At 38.6% G+C, this 19,033-nt stretch overlaps 1 protein-coding gene across 4 annotated transcripts in view; it reads left to right on the forward strand.

Moving 5' to 3' along the window:
- The window catches only part of col4a6 (collagen, type IV, alpha 6), a 155,515-nt gene continuing 136,482 nt past the window's right edge, over nt 1-19,033 (forward strand). For all 4 annotated transcript variants that reach the window (XM_015398144.1, XM_015398145.1, XM_015398146.1 and 1 more), the window contains exons 1-3: nt 1-129; nt 264-382; nt 568-613. In XM_015398144.1, coding sequence (XP_015253630.1) covers nt 372-382; nt 568-613 — 57 coding nt within the window. In that variant the 5' untranslated portion in view covers nt 1-129; nt 264-371. The remainder of the gene's footprint in view (nt 130-263; nt 383-567; nt 614-19,033) is intronic.

A 19,033-nucleotide genomic window follows, 5' to 3' on the forward strand; every position in this document is an offset into this window, starting at 1 on the left:
GTGGAGACACTAACACGTGCATGTGTGAGAGGGTGTGTGTGTGTGTGTGGCTCCTCCTCCTGCTATTCGCTGCTCCACTGAGGACTGAGCAGCTCCTAGAGCGCAGCAGCCTGCACCGCTTCGACTTCGGTAAGTGGGATAAACTTCTATTTGTCTGATTTCTATGATTTAGTTTTCGTTTTTTTCTTTTTTTGGGGGGTGATTATGTGATAATTTCTCTGATTTGTTGTAAGCGGAGGGGTTACTTTGTGTGTGGATATCAGATGACAGAGGGACGCGTTTTGGAGAAGCCGATGAGCGCGTTTGAGGTGCTGGTTCCTGCTGGTGAAGAGAGGAGCAACTAGTCTGCTGCTACCAAAACGGATATCAAGATGAGATCCCTGTAAGCAAACTTTTATTTATTTATTTATTTATTTTTTGCAGAATTTATTTTTTTGCAAATGTCTCTGTAAGGAGTTTTGCATCGCTGAGAGCGGTGTGATCGCTGCTCCTGTGCCGGTTATTTGTCAAGGGACTTAAAAAAAACTACATCAATTCAATAAAACTGAATGATTTTGTCTGTTACAGGATCTATTTGCTGGTTCTCGGTTGTGTGCTGACACCTACGCTCGGAGTAAGTCCCATTTTCTTGTCCGCTCTCTGCAGGTGAAGCGACTCTCCGCATGTTTTATGGAAGCGGATTTTGGACATGCTGGAAGTTTATCATGATCTGTAGGCCTATTTAAACCACTAATCATAAAGAGACAGGATTCATACAATTCTATTCTTCAGAGTCTTTAATATCTTGTAATTCTGTGCGCATCAGCGTTAGAAACAATGCATGTATCCATTTAGAAGTCTATAGGCAATAATTTCTTTACAAGCTGAAAGACAATTACAAATATTTGCAAACTTTTTTTTTGTATCCTGGCGTTGAAAGGTATTGAACAGAAGTTGGCATTTAGTTGCATGGTGATGTGCTGATCACATTTGAGTCATCTGCCATGCAAACTCCGCCCAGCTGATAAATATTTAGGACCATCAGTGCAACAGGCTTGTTGCCACACCTTTTTAGCTCTGCAGCTTCCATCAAATGGGAGTCCATCATCTTCAATGGTTTCTAAACAGCAGGGAGGGTGTGTGTGTTATGAATCAACAACTGTGAGATCTGAAATAACAATAATGAAAACTTTACAAGAAATCCTAGAGAAAATAGAAAGAAAGCCCCATTATTCTGTTGAACCAAAAGTCGTTTTATTGATCTTTTTAAATCTTGTTGTATGAGAACTAAAAATTTAAATGTATTTTACTGTTTTTTTTATTAATAGGCCAACTTAAAGTAATGCACAATATAGAATTGGAAGGGTAATGATTCATGGTAATATCCTAAACTGTTTTTCTGCATCCAGTACCGTTAAACAACATCTAGGGGTGTCTGCCATTGCACAAAGGCCATCTATTAATAAAACACAGGCTGTGTCTGAACATTTGCCCTAACCCATAAATCTCTCAATTAGTATATAGAGCAGGGACTATTTAGTGGACTTTATAGTGAACTCAGTTAACTGATGTTTGGATAGATTACCACTACTTTTGACTCCCTATTGGTCACGTAGCTCTGCTTCGCTGCATGGTGCCTGCACCATTTTTGTTATTTATCGCTGCTACAACAAATCCCATAATGCTTTGCGAGGAGAGCTCTCCCCGCAAAGCAAACTGGGATATATCTGCTTGTCTAGTGGCCATGGATGATCACTACTTTTGAAGGTGCATTGTGGGAAATTTCGAGTCCACTACTTTTTCACCCACTAGACCGGAGGTCTTCAACAGGGGGTCCACAACCCCTAGGGGGTCCACGGAGGTCACAAAAGTTTTGGTTGATTAGTCTTTTTTTAATATTCCCCTCTACAATTTTTCCACTAACTGAAATGTCTTTGAATATTAACATGAATTCAACACACTGTAAATTGAGGCAAAAGATGTCTTTTATTCATCAATCCACACATTCATGGACACACAGGAGCTCTTCCGAGCTGGGAACCGTTTCATTCACAACACCTGCCCCATCAACCATACAATTAGGGGGTCCCCGCTCCATCTCACCATCACTTTGAGGGTCCTTGGCCAGGAAAACGTTTAAGAGCCCTGCACTAGACTTTCAGACACTCATCTAAATGCTGTAACCACTATATAGTGCCTTATATAGTGATAAGGGCGGACGTTCCGACACAGCCGCTGTCTCTCTCTAATTTAAAGAAGCATGACAGAGTTTTCTAATGATACTGCCACCTTTGGCCAAAATACGGAACTGCAGCACTCTTCTTCTCATAGCTCCTGCTCACCCTACACGGAGTTTACACCTGTGTAAACTCCACGGCGGGAAATTCAGGAAAATAGGCTAGTAGATACAACAGTGCTAAATTACTGAGCTGTCAGTCTGCTCATCAAACAATGTTATAGTGGTAAAGGGCCAAATAAAAAGGCTATCATGAAGATATTTTTTGTAAAAACGTACAAAACGTTTCTTTAATGTCAGTATACCATACACACAAATGGCCGTCCACCTAAACGGACTGACCAAGCAAGTAAAGCCTTCATCAAAGATGTCAACCCTCCTGGCAACCCTGGAGGAGCTATAGATATGTACCGTTAGTCTATCATATAAACTACCAATAAATGGCAGATAACTAGTAACATGTCTTGATTGCTTTTGTAAAATACTATACCCTACTGTAGGCTTAATTTCTGATATTTGGTACTAACTGCCCACACAACACATTTTTAATAATTTGTCCAGAATGTTCTGTATATTGGTATTGCCTATTTAAAAGTAGAATTTTAAATAAGTCCTATCTGATCAACTGTACACATATATAAAACAGCATATAGATAAATTTGGATGAAAGCTAAATAATTATACAGCTTTTACTTTTCAAGTAAAATAGAAGGTACATAATGTAATACACTTGATTTATCGCTATGTGTCTCATATAAAGAAAAAAAAGGTTAAAAGCAATGATATCAAACCAAGGATAGAAATAGCAGAGTGATGGCACGTTTACTGTGTTTCACAGGAAATCAGCTGATAGAGCTGCACTAAATCAGAATAGACCCCTCCACCCATAGTACCACCACCCCAATTGTTTTGTGGTGCATTTGTGTGTAATTGGGTAACTGAATGGATGAGTGGGGGCAATGACTGATAGCTTACTTGGGTGGTCTGAGTTAAAACATTTCATTTGCATCCTTTTGTGAAGCAGTGGTCAAGCCTAAAGGTTGTGGTTCTAAAACTTTAGTTGAGGGCGTTTGTTCATGAGGTGTTATCAGACTTAACAGATACAGTAACAAAGAACACCTATTAAAGTGAAAGACTACTTACAGCAAAACATTTAATATCTAAATGTAGTTTAAGAGGTGGATATGAAATGTCTTAACCAAGCCTGATTTTCAATACGGGATATAAAAATTCTTGTTTTTGGATTATTTCTCTGAGCAGTAAATGGAAAATTTCTGGCCAATTCAAATGGGTAATAAACAAGATTCTTATTGACATCCTGATTATGAAATGGTAGGTTTCCCTGCTGTGACTTAAAACCCCCACAACTTTAAAAATGTTCATTGTTCTTGTTAAATATGGCTAATTTCTTAAATAGTGACTTAGAGTTAGCATAGGAGAGAAAAGAAGTAGCCTATAACACACTAAGCCAGGTTGTTGGTCAGATAGCGGGTCCTTGTAACTATGCATTATTGTTACATTTATAGTACGGAGCTTTAAGTTTTTGTTAGTGAAAATAGAGATTAATTAAGTAACAATAGAGCAATTTCTTTTTAAATTTGGTATTGGATGTCTCTTTTTGTAGAGTGGATTCATGTTGGAACAGTCCCCGCCACATTAAATAGAAGCTAAACTGGCAAATGTGGATTTTAAGCTAAAACTTGTTGTTCCACTAACATGTTTTTTTTATCACCTTGGTTGGTCACACTCACTCCCGGGTTGTTTTTACTTCCATGGCAGTAATACCTTTACCATGCACTGCGAGTTGGATTGTCGGGAGATCCGAGTTTTCAGTCTCACAAAGAATCCATCTTAAAGACTCCGGCTTATACGTCTGTTACGTAACAACCAGCGGTTGGACCAATGACATGCCAGCAGTGTTTTTTGGGGCGGGACATCGCATCGCTGGGGCATTACAAACATGGCTACACTGGAGGACTCATCTGTTGATACCGCAATTGACACAGTTTTAGCTTAAATAGTGAAAACTTCTGGGTAAAAAAAGGAGCAAAAAGAAGCACTCTTTGCATTTGTAAATGGGAAAGATGTCTGTGCTTTTCTTGTTGACAGGATTTGGAAAAAGTTGGATTTATGAGCTTACTCCGCTAGTTGCTACGATTGGCTGTTGGCGTGTTATGAAAGGCGGGTACTAACTGGCACGTCACCCAATCAGCTCAAAGTATTGTACTAAACGTCCCTCCTTTTCTTGGACAGACTTTAGCGCAGCCACTCCAGATTGATACCGAAGAACTCAACTCAGTTCTACAGATATCAATCTGGCTACTGCCAGGTTAGCAAAAGCTTACCCTTGACATAAGTATTGCAGCATCTAAGTGTCCCGCTACCTCATCCGGTTGCATCTTCATGCTCAAACTTTTCAATGAGAATGCCATGTTCAGTTCTGTGTGGATGTAGGTTTTATAGTGAGATAATGTCCAAGGTTAGCGCACCACACAACAAACTCTTCTTATCCTAAGTCCATCTAATTAGTTTTCTGTTACATCACAGTCTGCAGCAAACCAAATAATGCTCAAAGCTGACAGTTCTCTTCTCCTAAAGTTTTCTTGTTGTGGTTTTTATGGCAACGTTTTCTCAACCTGTTGGTGTTTTTGAGTTTCAGCAGGAAAAATCTTGATTACTTAATTTCTTTTCAGCTGATGGAAAAGTGCTGCTTTGTCAGGAATCACTCTGGCGGGGTTGTGTTGGCGTGTGTGTTAGCAAGTGCTCTGGTTGCAACCTAGAGCAAATAATGCAAGTTAGCCATATCTTGACAAAACCAGCAGCAAGTTTTCAGTCTCCAAATGGAAAATGTACCCAAATATCCATCCCAGTTTTACAAAAATTATGTTTTTAAAATAAGTATTTGTGTCAGGAGAAGGCAGGATACATTATTTAGGTTTTATTTCTCAGCAAAATTGCGTCTTTTAGCACAGACAGAGAGAATGTGTTGCTGCTTCAGTTGGTCTATTTGGCTGACACAGATGTTGGTGCAGGGAAAACATCACATGCAGGTGAGGAGGAATTGCTTTGAGAGGGAAGTCCCTATATGGCGGGAAGGAATGGGTGAAGAAGAAAAACGTTATGAGCATGTGCTTGGAATGAGAGGTAATGAGACTTTGAATGGAACAGACTTTTTGTGCAACCTGATTTATTTGTTTCTTTGTGTTTGATATGAATACAGACTGTTGTATTAAGTAGCTGAGGACACCTTTGTGCCTTTGGTCTGAATGTTTTCCTCTAAATTAATAAAGTCAAATTAAAGACCTAATTTAAATCCAAAAAGCAATTAGGAATGTTTTCAGAAGAAGAACCATCTAATTAAATCTTTTCCCGGTTTTTAATCCCTAAAACCATTTTGTCCTTCTTCTCTGGTTCCGGATTCCTCTGCAGCTTGGTGAGACTTGTCTCCCGCTCCCTGTTGATGCTATAGGCTGCAGCATTCCACTCAGGGAGGGGTTACTAATCAGGGATTGATTTGTGGGTCTACCACAACCCCCCATTCCCTTATGCCATTGCATCTTGCCCCGTGCGCTCATCCACTCATTAGTTACCCCCCACCCCCTTGCCTTTTACTTCTCTGGTCACTTTTGGGACTTTCAGCCTGTACTGGCCACTTCTATGCTGGTTCATTTGGGGCAGGAAAGAAGGTTGTTGACCCCTGAGCTTTTTACACTTTTTTGTATCATTGTCTTATAGCTGTTCTAAAACTGTAATACAGTGTTCCGTTGTAATGATAACTCACAAAGGCTGGACAAAGTTGTTGAAGATGTGCTTCCTTTCTGTAGCATCAGCTGCTGGATTATCTGTTGCACTCTATGTTTAAAGACACACAACACATAGTTTTTCCTGGAATAATTCCCTCTCAATAGTTCCGATTTACTACATTCAGCTATGGAACTGCTGTAGTAAAAAATCTGAAATGTCCAGGAATGAACCTGATAACTTTATTGGTGTGGCTGTTATCTGGAGGGTTGCAGAAACATTGAGAACTATGGTGGAAGTTTACAGCTTTTTTCTTGAAGACAAACATTAATGGTAACAGTATGGGTCAGAAGGAGATTAAACACGTTTATGAGAAGTTCTGAAGATGTTTAAAGTTGAGATCAAGAGTGGACAGATTTTTTTATTTGACAAAAAGCTGCACTGTATAATCTTGCTCTTCCACTTTCTGGATGGTTTACATTCCTACCTCTTTATTAGTTTGAAGATACCATCTCAATTTTGGTATAACCTGAATTCGATTGTATTACGTAAGTTGTTATACATTTCTACCTTAGTTGTCTCCATGCGTTAATCAGGGAAAGGATGAAACAGTTCCTCACTGTCATATAGCAGCTTTACCATACTTTTGAAAAGCCTCTGTTGTTCCTCTCCCACGCCCACATCTAAGACTCAGCGACCTGTGTGGTTTGTGCAGGCAGTGGAGCCTGTTTCCCCTTTCCTATAAAATCCCATATCTATGAATGTGTCAGTGCAGGTGTGATGAAAGACATCCTGATCTTGGTTTTACATGGGGGAAATACCCCTAGTATGGAACGATTCATGTCAACATACTGGCTTTTCAGCTTTTAAAATGCTCCACCTAGGGAATGCAGAAAAGGTCCACCCTAATGTCAAATCACATTCGTGTTTAAACTATAAAACAACAGGCTTCCAGAACCTGATCTCCATTTATACGCAATATATATTCTGATTGACATAAGTTTTGACAAATCAGTTGTATGTGGGTTAAATGTGAGAGAACCACATAACTCTCTTTGCATCTTTGTTTTTATTTAGTGAATTAAAGTCTGCAGACGCCGTGCATTCCTGTTCTTTAGTCAAAAACACCTAAATAAGATATGGCGAAACCAACTACCTTTTGAAAGTCTCCAAAGTAGGGAATATGGTTCATTTCAGAGTAATTTAATCTTAGCATAAATCAGCTATTTTTGTTAAGGCGTCACATAATAGAAGGTAAAAAGTACTATGAAAACGGGTCAGCAGGATAATGTTGAAAAACTATGACATCCATCATCTTAAATTGAAAGTAGTGTGGCTTCACTGCAGCCACACCGAGACATGGCTGTCCACCAACTGCAATGCTGAGATGTGTTTCCGTGATCACTGCAGAAGAAAAGTTGTAGGCAAGAAAAAAAAAAGAGAGCATTAAAGAGGTTCACCTCCTAGCAGGAAAACAATACATGACATACAGGCGGAACTCGAACACTGTGGACAAGATAGAAACATGTTAACATATTGGAATAGTTGAGTTAAATTCCAAATCTAGCAAATTAAAAACACTGGCAAGATTTGAACATCCAAATCTAAAGCAGACATACACCTAAAGATTTGGACATGTAATGACAGAAAAAAAGGAATTCTGCAAAGTTTGCCCTTTGGGCTAAAAACAAAATGCATGCTATATTTTCCAAATCCTATTTGTGTATTTTCAAACACTATTATTATTATTATATAACTTCATGTTGGTCTATTGCATATGATTTTGAAGTTTTTAGACAATGGTTGCACTTAACTGCTTCCTTTGGTTTGTTTGCAGCTCAAATCAAAAAGTATGTTGAAATTATTCTATCCCAAAGACATGAATCCAGAATGCTAGTGGTCTGTTTATGATGACGTGCTATTTAAGAAACAGAAAAATATAATTTTGGTTTTATTTTAACACCTAAGTACTTTTATTTTTTTTATATATAGATTTGCTTTTATGGTGGACTTATCCAATATCATCACACATGTGTTGCATGCTGCAACTTTGAATACCTAGACAAATCCTACACTTGTTCCTTTCCTCTATTAGCGAAACACACCATCAGCCCCCATAGACAGGCCCCTGGAACAGCCATCTCTGCCCCCTCCTCCTCTTTAGATGCACCAGCCATGGTCAGTTTGTCTCCCGATTGGTCGCACTGATCCAGGAGGTCAGAGTGTGTCTGAGCACCCTGCAGGGGGAGGTTTGCTGTTAACAGGCCACTGGCTGCTCTGCAGCTTGCAGTCTTATTTTTTTCTTTGATCGTTTGAAGACAAGCAGTAACAGCCAGCTGTGTTGAAGTGGAATGTAATAAAAGGGAGGAGATAGAGAGAGGGAGAGAGAGAGAGGTGGAATCATCCCGTCTTTCCACAGGGTTTGTGTGACTGTCTAACAAACAGAGAGCTGAGGTGGGGCAACTCTTGGCTGCCTGGATGCTCAGTGAGAGTGTGCTGCCTTGGCTTGTTCAACGTGCCAGGTTCATTTGTCTTAACCCCCCACCCCTCCAACTTGTTTGCACTTGAGAGGGATTACATTTCCAATGTTTTTGTTTGCAGGCGTTTCTCTGAGATCCGTCTTTTATGCTTCCTGTTCTTGTTTTGTTTTGTTGACCTCAACTTTTCCTTCCACATCATTGATGCCAATTTTTTGTCCCACATCTGGGTTCCTGTGGGTTATAGTAGGGACATCTATCTGGTTCCTAATTTTGATGTTGCACGCCCTGTATGTAGGGCTTTGCTAAATCTATGTTTTTGTAGTGTCATTCAAAAACGGGCGACTTCAATCTAATTTAAGTCTTGGTGCATCTACATTTGATTGATTAAGTATGACCATTAATGCACCTGTTGTTCTATGGAGAAAATGAAATATAACGCAAAAATGAAAACACAATTTAAAAAAAAATACATTTCAAAAATCCAGCAGCCAAAGTTCCAACACTGCTTTAAAAATTCAAAGCCCAAAACCCAACAAACAACCCCCAAAAAGCCAGACTTTGGAGGTATTTCTAAACTGACATAGAAAATTGAAATACCTCTGAGGAGGACAATTTCATAAGATCCCAACACAGCTGTGCTTTTCTCTTAGCTTGGAATAACAGGCCTGTCATACACAGTCCCTAAGACAGAAGTATTATTTCAGGTTTCCCTCTTTGTCAGTTATCTGATATTGCATCTGTCAGTGACTAAAGCATCTATTTATAAATGTTAAACAAATAATGTAGCAACATTAAGTTTTATATTATTAGTAAGTGCAGGATTTTGAACTCCAGATTTGCTTTGATGCTCCATGTTTCTCATCTGCTTTATTACCATAAACATTTTTAGGAGTATCTAAATAACTAGAGGGATGAGCACGGATGAATACTGAACTCGACAGGTTTTCGATTGCAGAAATGTTAAGAACCACCTATTCTTTTTGTCTTGCAACATTTCTACGCTACTTTGTTTTGGTCATTAAAAATCCAATTTTATAAACTGATGTCTATGGTTTTAATGTGAAAAAAAGTAGATTGCGAATTTGGCTGAATAGTTGGAGCTTCATCTGGTTTCCTTACAATTAATAAATAAAGTTCCTATAATTTAATATGGAGATTCCCTGTTTTATACTCACCATTTATCTGCTTCTCTTTCCAAATGATGGCAAACCTCAGCTGCAGCTCACTAAGACACGAACTCTATCATTGGCACATCAGATGCTTGAGTTATTGTGTGCTATTATCGCCTCACTGTGTCTCGGTCTGTCCCTGTAATTACAAATACTTCCTCTCTGTTTTTCCACCATGCTTCGCCATCGTTCTCTCCCTTCTCTTTGCAGACAGGATAATTGGGGGTGACCTTATGTTCTCCGCTTGACATCAAACTTTAAAGCACTGGATCAACTTTCCTTTTGGGTTTTTTTCTAATAATTCTCTCCTACAGTTTTCTGGTTTTGACTTTAGCAGCTGGCAAAGATGATGATGTCATCTGTTTCCTGAAAACAAAGTGTGAAGCTCAGGACGTGCCACAGCTTATTTCTGCATGTACAGATATCCCCGAAGTACTTTAATATACTCTCTTAAAATTTGTTACTGAAATTGCATTTTTTGATTATACTGAGCTACATAAGGAGATGCCCACACAGAACATTGTTAAAATCAAAGAGTTTACTACAGTATTAAAGCTCCAGTTCAATTTTTTTGTGACCAATGTAAAATTGACCATATTGGGCAGCAGAAAAAAATAGGGTTTTCACTAATCTTAAAATGATGTGTTAATTTGGTTTAAGCTCCTTTTCCGTAATTATTTGTGGAATAAAGCTTTAGATGGAGTGAGTAAATCCAATGCTTCTATCTCTACCAACTGTGTGCATCCAGAGGGTGAGATCTCTGCATATCGCTGTCACTCAGATTAGACTCTGTTCCTGTAAAGATTGACTCAGATTCTCTGGACTTTGTTTGGGCCATTCTAGTGTGTAGATTCCATATCCACTGCTTGGTAAATGTCTCGTCAGTTGCAGACCTCCTCTTCATGTCCGTGAAAAGCAATGCCAACGCATCCAGAGAAAGCTACTTCAAGTTCTTTGAAGTCCAAAGATGACACACACAAAAGGTCCAGGTAGAGCAAAGTGGACCGGAAAAGAACAGAAAATTGGAGTAGCTCCGGATTTTGTCGGTGAAGGATGGAGAGCATGTCAACGTACAGTGACGTTCCGAGGATTTATGGAGAACGTGGAATGGTTTTCATTCATTAGCATAGCTACGCAGTTGGTCAATTACTGTAGGCATACTTGGAGCAAAACGACTGGAGGAAAACCAGAGGATGTGGAATTTTGGGGTAAGACTCCTTGGTTAAGAATAAGTCTCCTGCTTAAAGGTGAACCTCTGTCCCCACTGCAAAAATGATCTAAAAATGAGTAAAAAATAATTAAATTAAGTGTATTTAATTTTATGCAGGTAAATAATATGATTTGCCAATGGAATTAGTATTTTTACTCGTGAAATAAGATAAGTAGATAATATGCACTTGTAATAAGACAATATATATATTTTTTCTTATTTTAAATGTAAATTGTCTTGTTCCATTGGCAACATGTCTACATTACCTGCTTAATTCAAGAAAAAAATGCACTTATTTTAAGAAAAAATTTACTTATTAAGATTTACATTTTTTTTGCAGTGCCATTACATAAGTATTTGTAGCTTCTAAGGGATTTTCTTCCAGAGCTAACCTGTGGTTAGCCCCATCCTTTCCCCATCAGCTCTGACCAATTTCCATTATCCTTCTTATAAATAGTAGTGTTCATTAAAGGTGTACAGTATTAGTAGTACCTTTTGCCTGGTTAGGCCTTCCACCAACCTTGTCTCTTTTGTCTGTGAGGTGAAAATCATTTCCTCTGCCTCCTTCTCCTAAAATACCAAATTTTGAGTTCAACAGAATTATTGAACATTTTGTTGGATGTATTTTGTATTGATTTTGATCAGGTGTCTGTTGTGTTATATATACTCTTGTTTGGTGTATTGCCTACATGGGTGGTTGAGAGCTGAAATTGGATTTCTAATGGTTTCTTTTGACTCTCACTTTCTATTTGTCTGAATAAGGCCCATATTTTAAGAGTCTAGGGCAACTAGCTTTTGTTCTTTTGATGACCTCTACAGTTTCTCCAGAGTTACCATGCTGCTTTCATCTTAGGTTTGTCAAACATTAGAGAACTAAAATTGTAAAACAACAAAAGAAATACCGTAATATGCCATTCTTCATGTTGGTTTTATACAAATATTTCTAACAGAGAAACTCTGGCAAAATAGCATATAGCATGACATCATGATTGCCAGTAGAAAAAAAATATTTTCTCATATTGCTTTAGCATAATTCGGTAAATTTTGTCAGCCCCTGTCACCCTACAGCCGCCATAAGTCACAATGTCTTCTCAATTTGTCTTGTGGAACTACCCAGAGGGCAAAAATACCACATAAGTCAAGTGTAATTTAGTGTGCTTTTTAGCTGCTTATAAAGCTGTTAGCTCTGCCCTGCAGTTGAACTCCTATTGAAGACAATTCATCATCTTAAAACTCTTCTGCAGCCACGCATTTGGAAGTGCTGCATCTTTCCCGCTGCTGTGTTCATCCTGCAACCTGCATTTACAACGTGCAAAAACGTCAAGACGCTGTGCGGACTGTCTTGCATCCTTTTCATGACTCTTCAAGTATTTAATGAACGGAACTCCCCAAGTCATGTTTATGTGGGAGTATAGGGGTTGCTTTTTTAAGTCCCCAGAGGGGGATATTTTCATGAAATGGGTCAAACCGTCCTGTGGTTCACATCCATAAAACCGCCTTAGCCGGCTGCCTTGAAGGGCTGCTGGCTGTGCTCCGTCTTAACTCGCCAACTCTGCCCCAGTTTCTCCTGTGCTAACTCATTCTTGGCTGTGGGACTCAAGCAAGTGTAAGGCTATTTTTACCATGCAAACAATAAAGGCTTCTTATTTCATTATTTATTTTTTATTTTTTTTTAACTCTGTATCAGATTAGTGTTTTAGAGCTGTGGTTCTCTATTCTGGTCCTCAAGTACAGAGTTTAAGTTGACCAATGCAAGCTTCTGCAGCACTTAATGGCTGCTGAGGAGCTCATGCAATCATTTGAAGCAGGTGTGCTGCAACAGAGAACCAACTAAAACATGCAGAGCATTGGTACTTGAGGACAAAGATTGAAAATAATTGTTATAGAGAATGAAACAAGTCAAAATAATCGTTTTTCACAATTAAATATTTAAAAGGATTTTGAAATGGATGCAAACTAATTGAGCTTCTCAAGTACTTTCCCTATGGCATGCAACCACCTGGCAGCATTCCCTTAACTCCACCCTCCAACCCATGCTTTTAGTTTTAACTACATTCATTGTGAATTAAAGGGCCTCAACTGGACCTCTCTGCCTCGCTGCCAAGTGGCCCCAGAAGGCTGTTAATGAGGAAGGACAGTTGATCATTGTGCCAGCCCTAGGTTGCAGAAGGTAGCCTCCAGAGGCAAAGTAAACTCCTGATTGTTATCTGAAAGTTGCATCAGAACAACTTCTAATACCTGTCATGCACAGCGAAGGAGTTGAAGTGTGTATTGCTGTTGTAGGTCTCCTGTAACTGTAGTGTTCTCGGGTGTTTGTCAACAGAGCACAGTTGTCCTACATATTTATTTAGTGTAGCTGGCACGGCTCGTTTCCTAAAATAGATTTGCTCACTGACTGACCTGAGAACAGCTTCAACTGTTGGTAGGATAGAGGGAAAGAAAAACATGCTGTAAATTTCTATGTAGATTTGTTTTTTCTCTACATTTTGTCAGTTTTAGAAAAGATTAACTCCTATTGGTATAAATCCGATTATTAAAGGACATTCAGTTTATGTTAGTAATGTCCCGATACCAGATTTCTTCCATATGACATACTGACATTTTAATACTTGCCAAACCAACTACCAATACAAGAGCTAAATAAAAGCTTTCTTGAATTAAATGTTTTGATTTTATTTTCTGAAACGCTAAGCTGAGAAAGTCCGATTTTTACCTTGGATCCAGTACAGCTAAGTTGCAGTAGAGGGGGGGTATCCAAAAGTGAAGGGCCTCTTGGCTGCTCCCCGTAGTATACCTACTTCTCCAGGGATCACTATGCTACTGCTGTAGGGCGAACTTCATTGTTTTGATACTGTGATCTTTGTATAATATATAAGTGGTTTTGGCTTATAGTATCAGGTTGTTTTTATAAATACAAGTAGTAGTACTTGACACTGGTTTTGGGCTCGGTACCAATACAAGTATTGGTGCATTCCTAATTTTTTTTAATCTTCCATCCTACAGACAATAAAATGGCTTTTTTTGGATAGGCATTTCCTTGAGTTAACAAAGCTGTTAATATATTTACCTATTTCAAATTGTGATAACAAGAAGATTTTCTGCAACTGCTATAATCAAGGAGGGAGAATACAGTCATAGGTAAATAATCAAACGTCATAAAAGCAATTTTAGGGTGCATCTTCCTTTCTTTTATTAAGTGTGACCATTAATGTACGTGTTGCTCTGTTGAGCAAATGAAATACCACATAAAAATGAAAATAAAACAAATAAATATGTTTAAAAAATCAAGCAGCAAAAGTTCCAACACTGGTATTTGTTAAAGAGCAAATTTAGGGACCAGATAATAGCTCTTTACATGATAATCATTTCGTATTAACACTAAAAAAAGCTTATCAGAGGTTATCTGGATAGAAAACAAGATAAGTTCACTCAGCGCCATGAAGAAAGTGACATAAAAATGAGTAAGTGCTGTTTCGTTCTGTCTGGGCTCCAGTATTATCACACTGTGCAACCTGATAAAATAATGTTACACAATTTATAGTGAATCTTTAAATATATCCCTAGTTAAGTTGCTGTGATTGCTACCCCCGTCATCCTTGCTCTTCCTCCTGATATATCTTTCCCATTGCAACACTTGCACTGATTGCAGTTGGTTTGCTCAATTATTGCACGCTGCCGTAATGCTTTCTATTGCTAAGACATTTTATCTACAGAAAAATCTTATTTCACTCAGGCCCCGTCCACACGAAGTCAAAACGAACACGAAACGCTAATATTTTTAAGAACGTTTGTTGTAAAGACGGAGACGTAAAATAAATGTGATCCTCCACACGAATGCATGAAAACGCTGCAAAATGTATGCCAGGCCTGTAAGTGGCGCTGTGGTGCCAAAGCAAAAATAGGCAACGAAATGTAGGGCATGTGCACTAATATTTATACATGGTTGCCCTGCGGGTCCATTTTCGTGGTTCCGTCAAATTCAGGTGCAGAACTATGTCGTCGATATTGCTCTGTTCTTCCTGGAGATATTCCAGAAGAAGAAGATTCTGTTGTAAGCCCGACAGCAGGGTGAGTAGCATGAGCAGCAACCATTCAACACAGTACGGCGCCATTGTTGTTGTGATACTGTGTCGCGCATGCGTGTTTAGAGGCGACGCTATGACGCATGCGTGTAAAAAATAAAATGCGGTTAGAGCTTAAAGATGGAAACGCGAAAACGGCGTTTCAAAATCTTCCCACTCTGAAGGCTGAATAAAAAAAAGATCGTTTACAGACCCCGAAACGCCGGCTTCGTATGGATGAGAGGCTGGTTTGGTGAAAAATTTGTGCGTTTAGGCCAGGGTTTGTCTTCGTGTGGACGGGGCCTAAATCTGCTGTTTATTTTTATACTTACTTTGTATTTATTTTATAGTTTTTATTTTTACATAATTGGGTTTACAATGAGGCCCAGAGTAAAAATGTTTTGTTCCAACTCATGTTATTGGATGACAGGAAAATTCTTGAAATCCTGGAATCTTTAGGCGATGTAATGAATATAAGATTTTCCCCTAAATGTGGGAAAATGAGAGGAGGTAGTATGTTCAATTCAAAATTTAACTCAGATTTAACCTGTCTACCTGTCATATTGCAAATCAAAAGACATGGGAACATACTTTCTATTAATGTCACTGAGGGTTTCACTAAGCATTGCCTGTGGGAACATTTTTATGAGCCGTTTCACATTGCTGAAAGATTCATCGCTCCGGGGTTTGAACGTAAAGGTCTTGAAAGCCTCCTAAACACTGAGTGACATAGATGCATAGACACGCAGTGGGTGGATCGGTCCTGTCCAAGGACTTAAACCTGCAGGTGCAAGAAAAATGAATGGGATAGTGCCTTAGTTATTTCTGTGCAGGGAGCAGATAAAGCACTGCTGAGGTTAAGTGGCAGACACTGAAATGGTTACAATAACTGTGACATCTCACTCAGCTCAGGTTAAGAAACTCCTTATCCAATGTCAATACGGCTTCATTTTTAACCTTCACATGAACTCCAGTGTTTGCCTAAGTCTTTATATTTATTTTGCATATGCAGAAATCACAGAAACGCCACTGACTGGCAGGCAACAATGTCCCCCTACAGTGTATTCCCCTAACTCAGGGGTCTGCAGCCTGTGGCTCTGGAGCCAAAAGGGACCGTTTAGACACTAGATGATGGCTCTTCATTACCTTGATTAAAAAATAACGAAGAGTTAGCTAAACTTTTGAAAACAGATTTATATAGATATAGATTTTTTTTTCTTCTGTACTTTCAAAAAAACTTCAGAAACCTCAGAAAGTTTTTTCCCCCCTTCATTTTAAAACCTGAATTTCGGCATGGGGAATATTTAACCCTTTAAAGTGTTGGCCATAGAATAATTGACAGAAAATTGTTTTTTTTAATTAGAGTTATAATTGAACTTTCTGACAAATGAAACAAAGAAATTTTGTTTAAGTTAAATTAGATCCTTACATCAATTTTGATGCAAAAGTAAAAAAAAAAATGTTTTTTTTTTCACTACATGTGTCTGAATGTCTAAGTTAAGGTTTTCAATCTTGAATATCTCCCTGAGGAAGCAGAGGTTAAAAAAACTCATGTATCAAAGGTAGAAATTAGATTATCTACGTGCAGCATGTTCTACATTCAGGTCTGGTTTGTCCAAAGGCACCAGCAGGTCATTGCCTTATTTTCTTTAAACCCTCAAGGTGTAAACCTGCATCCAAGAAGATGACATGAAGTATGTTGGAATCTATGTCAGACAGAACAGGTCAGGTCTGGGCAGGTCGTTCCACCCATCAGCCTGTGAGGGGCAACAACCAATAAACTTCTTCCGAAGGAGGGGGTTGCACATTCCATGTCACTACCATAGCTACTGGGACCCCTTCCTTTTCCATCCTCCACTTTTCTCAACCACCACCTTTCACCCCCCCCATGCCCTACAGCTGCTTGAAGAGGTCACACACCTGCCTGCACTTCTCTCCTCCACTTCATCTTAACTCCTCACTCATTCTTCTCTGATGCTTTATTTGGACTTACGTTGTTTGTTGTCTATATGATTTAAAGATTATATTCTTTATTTCAGAGGGTTTAGTTTATTTTTTATTAAATTTACATCTATGAATTTAAAATTTGCCATATACAGTAATATATATATATATATAAATGAATCAATTTGCCAGTTCCTCTTAATTTCTCTTTAACCATCCTTCTTAAACATACAATTTCACCCTGCAAAGGTAGGGGGCTTACGAATTGTCGCTGTATTGCATTGTGTATATCCTGCTACTAGATTTTATTAAGACAAAAGACACTGATTTTATTTCTACAGTTTCTCCTTCATGCCTGTGAATTGCCCTCATACTGCCATCATCTGTCAGTCTGCATAATCTTTGTTAAGCCATCAAATGAGATAGTGCCACCTCATTTACTCCATCGCCTGCACCTGCTCCATCACCCGTATAAACTTTGTTCACCCCCGCTGACTATAAGATTATCAAAATCTTGCTGAGAGTAAATTCATCTAGCGTTTGTTCTCCTGTCTACAGTATGACCTTGTATTTGTTCCATGGATTCTTGCCACTTGTCTTATGCCTTTTGGATTCCTCTTAGATCTACTTTCTGTATTTCAATTCCAGACCTGGAGAGCAACTCAGCCTCTGTCTGCAACTCTTCATATTTTATGCCTTCTGTTTCTGTAAAAAAAAAAAAAAAAGCGACCCCTTTCCCTTGACCAATCTTTGTTCACTTGGATTATATGGCAAACGCAAACTGGCCAAGATTACTCCCAGGAAGAATTCCGACCACTTTTTCTTTTCTATAACACTTTTCAAGTCCTTTTAGTCAGAATTTAACAAAGTCAGAATTTTATTTCTTCCTACATCTATACATCCCTTGAGTCCCAAGTGTTTTTACCAGTTGACCATGTTTCCAATCTTTTTAAAGCCAGTAATAATACACATGGTCTTTCCTACCTGATGGGCTTTTCTGTTTATAGATATAGAAGTGTGTATCACATTGATAAGAGCAAGCAGAATGGAAAGATATACAAGTGTAAACGTCATCTCTAGGTTTATTTCAGCATACTTCACTATGAATATATGTCTTGACAAGATATTTAAGAGAGCTACTACATCCTTTACTAGACGCTTAGATGGAATGACTTTATCCAACTGCTTTGCCATAGATAGTACCCTTTGTATGATGACTATTTGTACTATTCAGTAGAATAAGAGGACATTGTGGAGAAGTTTTAAGACTGGTGGTGGCCCGACACAATTTCTTCATTCCTGATACGATACTATTATTGCAGCTTTGACCATTGGCCAATACTAATATATGACATCAGCATGCATTATACAATTCAATTTAGTTTATTTATATAGCGCCAATTCACAACACACGTCATCTCAAGGCACTTTACAGAGACAGTTCAACCAGATCATACATTCAATATGATTCATGGTTTTCAATCTAAGGAAAACCAGTTGATTGCATCAACTCATTGACTCGAAGGCAATGCCTCAAACTATGCATACCTTTAATACTCACTTTGTAGTGTGGGATATGAAAAAAAGGATTAATGAAGTTTTATTTCGTTAACAGGGAACAACATTCAACAACACTCTGTATGAGAACAGCTGGGCCATATATTATTAACCAACTGGTTAAATCAAAATCTAAACAGAAGCGGAAAGAAGTGGAGTGTTTTGATCAACTTGCTTGTTTTGGAGCTTTTAGATGTAGGGCCATGATTAATACCTGATTTTTTTTCTTGGTGTTCACCTTAACAGCAGTCTGGAGTTGAGATCCAACTTAAAGCCGTCTATAAGAAGGGACCAAGCAGACTCTCATTCTTCAGGAAGTTTACGTCCTTTTGTGCTTGGAGCCAAATGTTGCAAATCATCTTCCCGCCTGTTGTTCAACATCAGAGTGTCTTCAGTCAGAGGATTCTCCTGATCTACTCAAACATAGACAGCTACAGGAGATCCTACCTATACCCAGTAGCATCTAAAACAACTTGAGTTAGAACAACATTTAATTTCCCACAGGATTTATGGAGTATTTTTGAAGTGAGTTGAAAATGGTAGTGCGCAGGAGTAGATAGACTCAGCGTGACGGTGAGGGGATGTAAACAAAATGCAATAAAACTACAAAAAGATGCCCTGAAAATCTTCTTTCTTTAAAGTTCCTTATTAGAAAC

This window comes from Cyprinodon variegatus, unplaced genomic scaffold (assembly GCF_000732505.1).
Source record: "Cyprinodon variegatus isolate N-32 unplaced genomic scaffold, C_variegatus-1.0 Scaffold914, whole genome shotgun sequence".
Taxonomy (NCBI): Eukaryota; Metazoa; Chordata; class Actinopteri; order Cyprinodontiformes; family Cyprinodontidae; genus Cyprinodon; species Cyprinodon variegatus.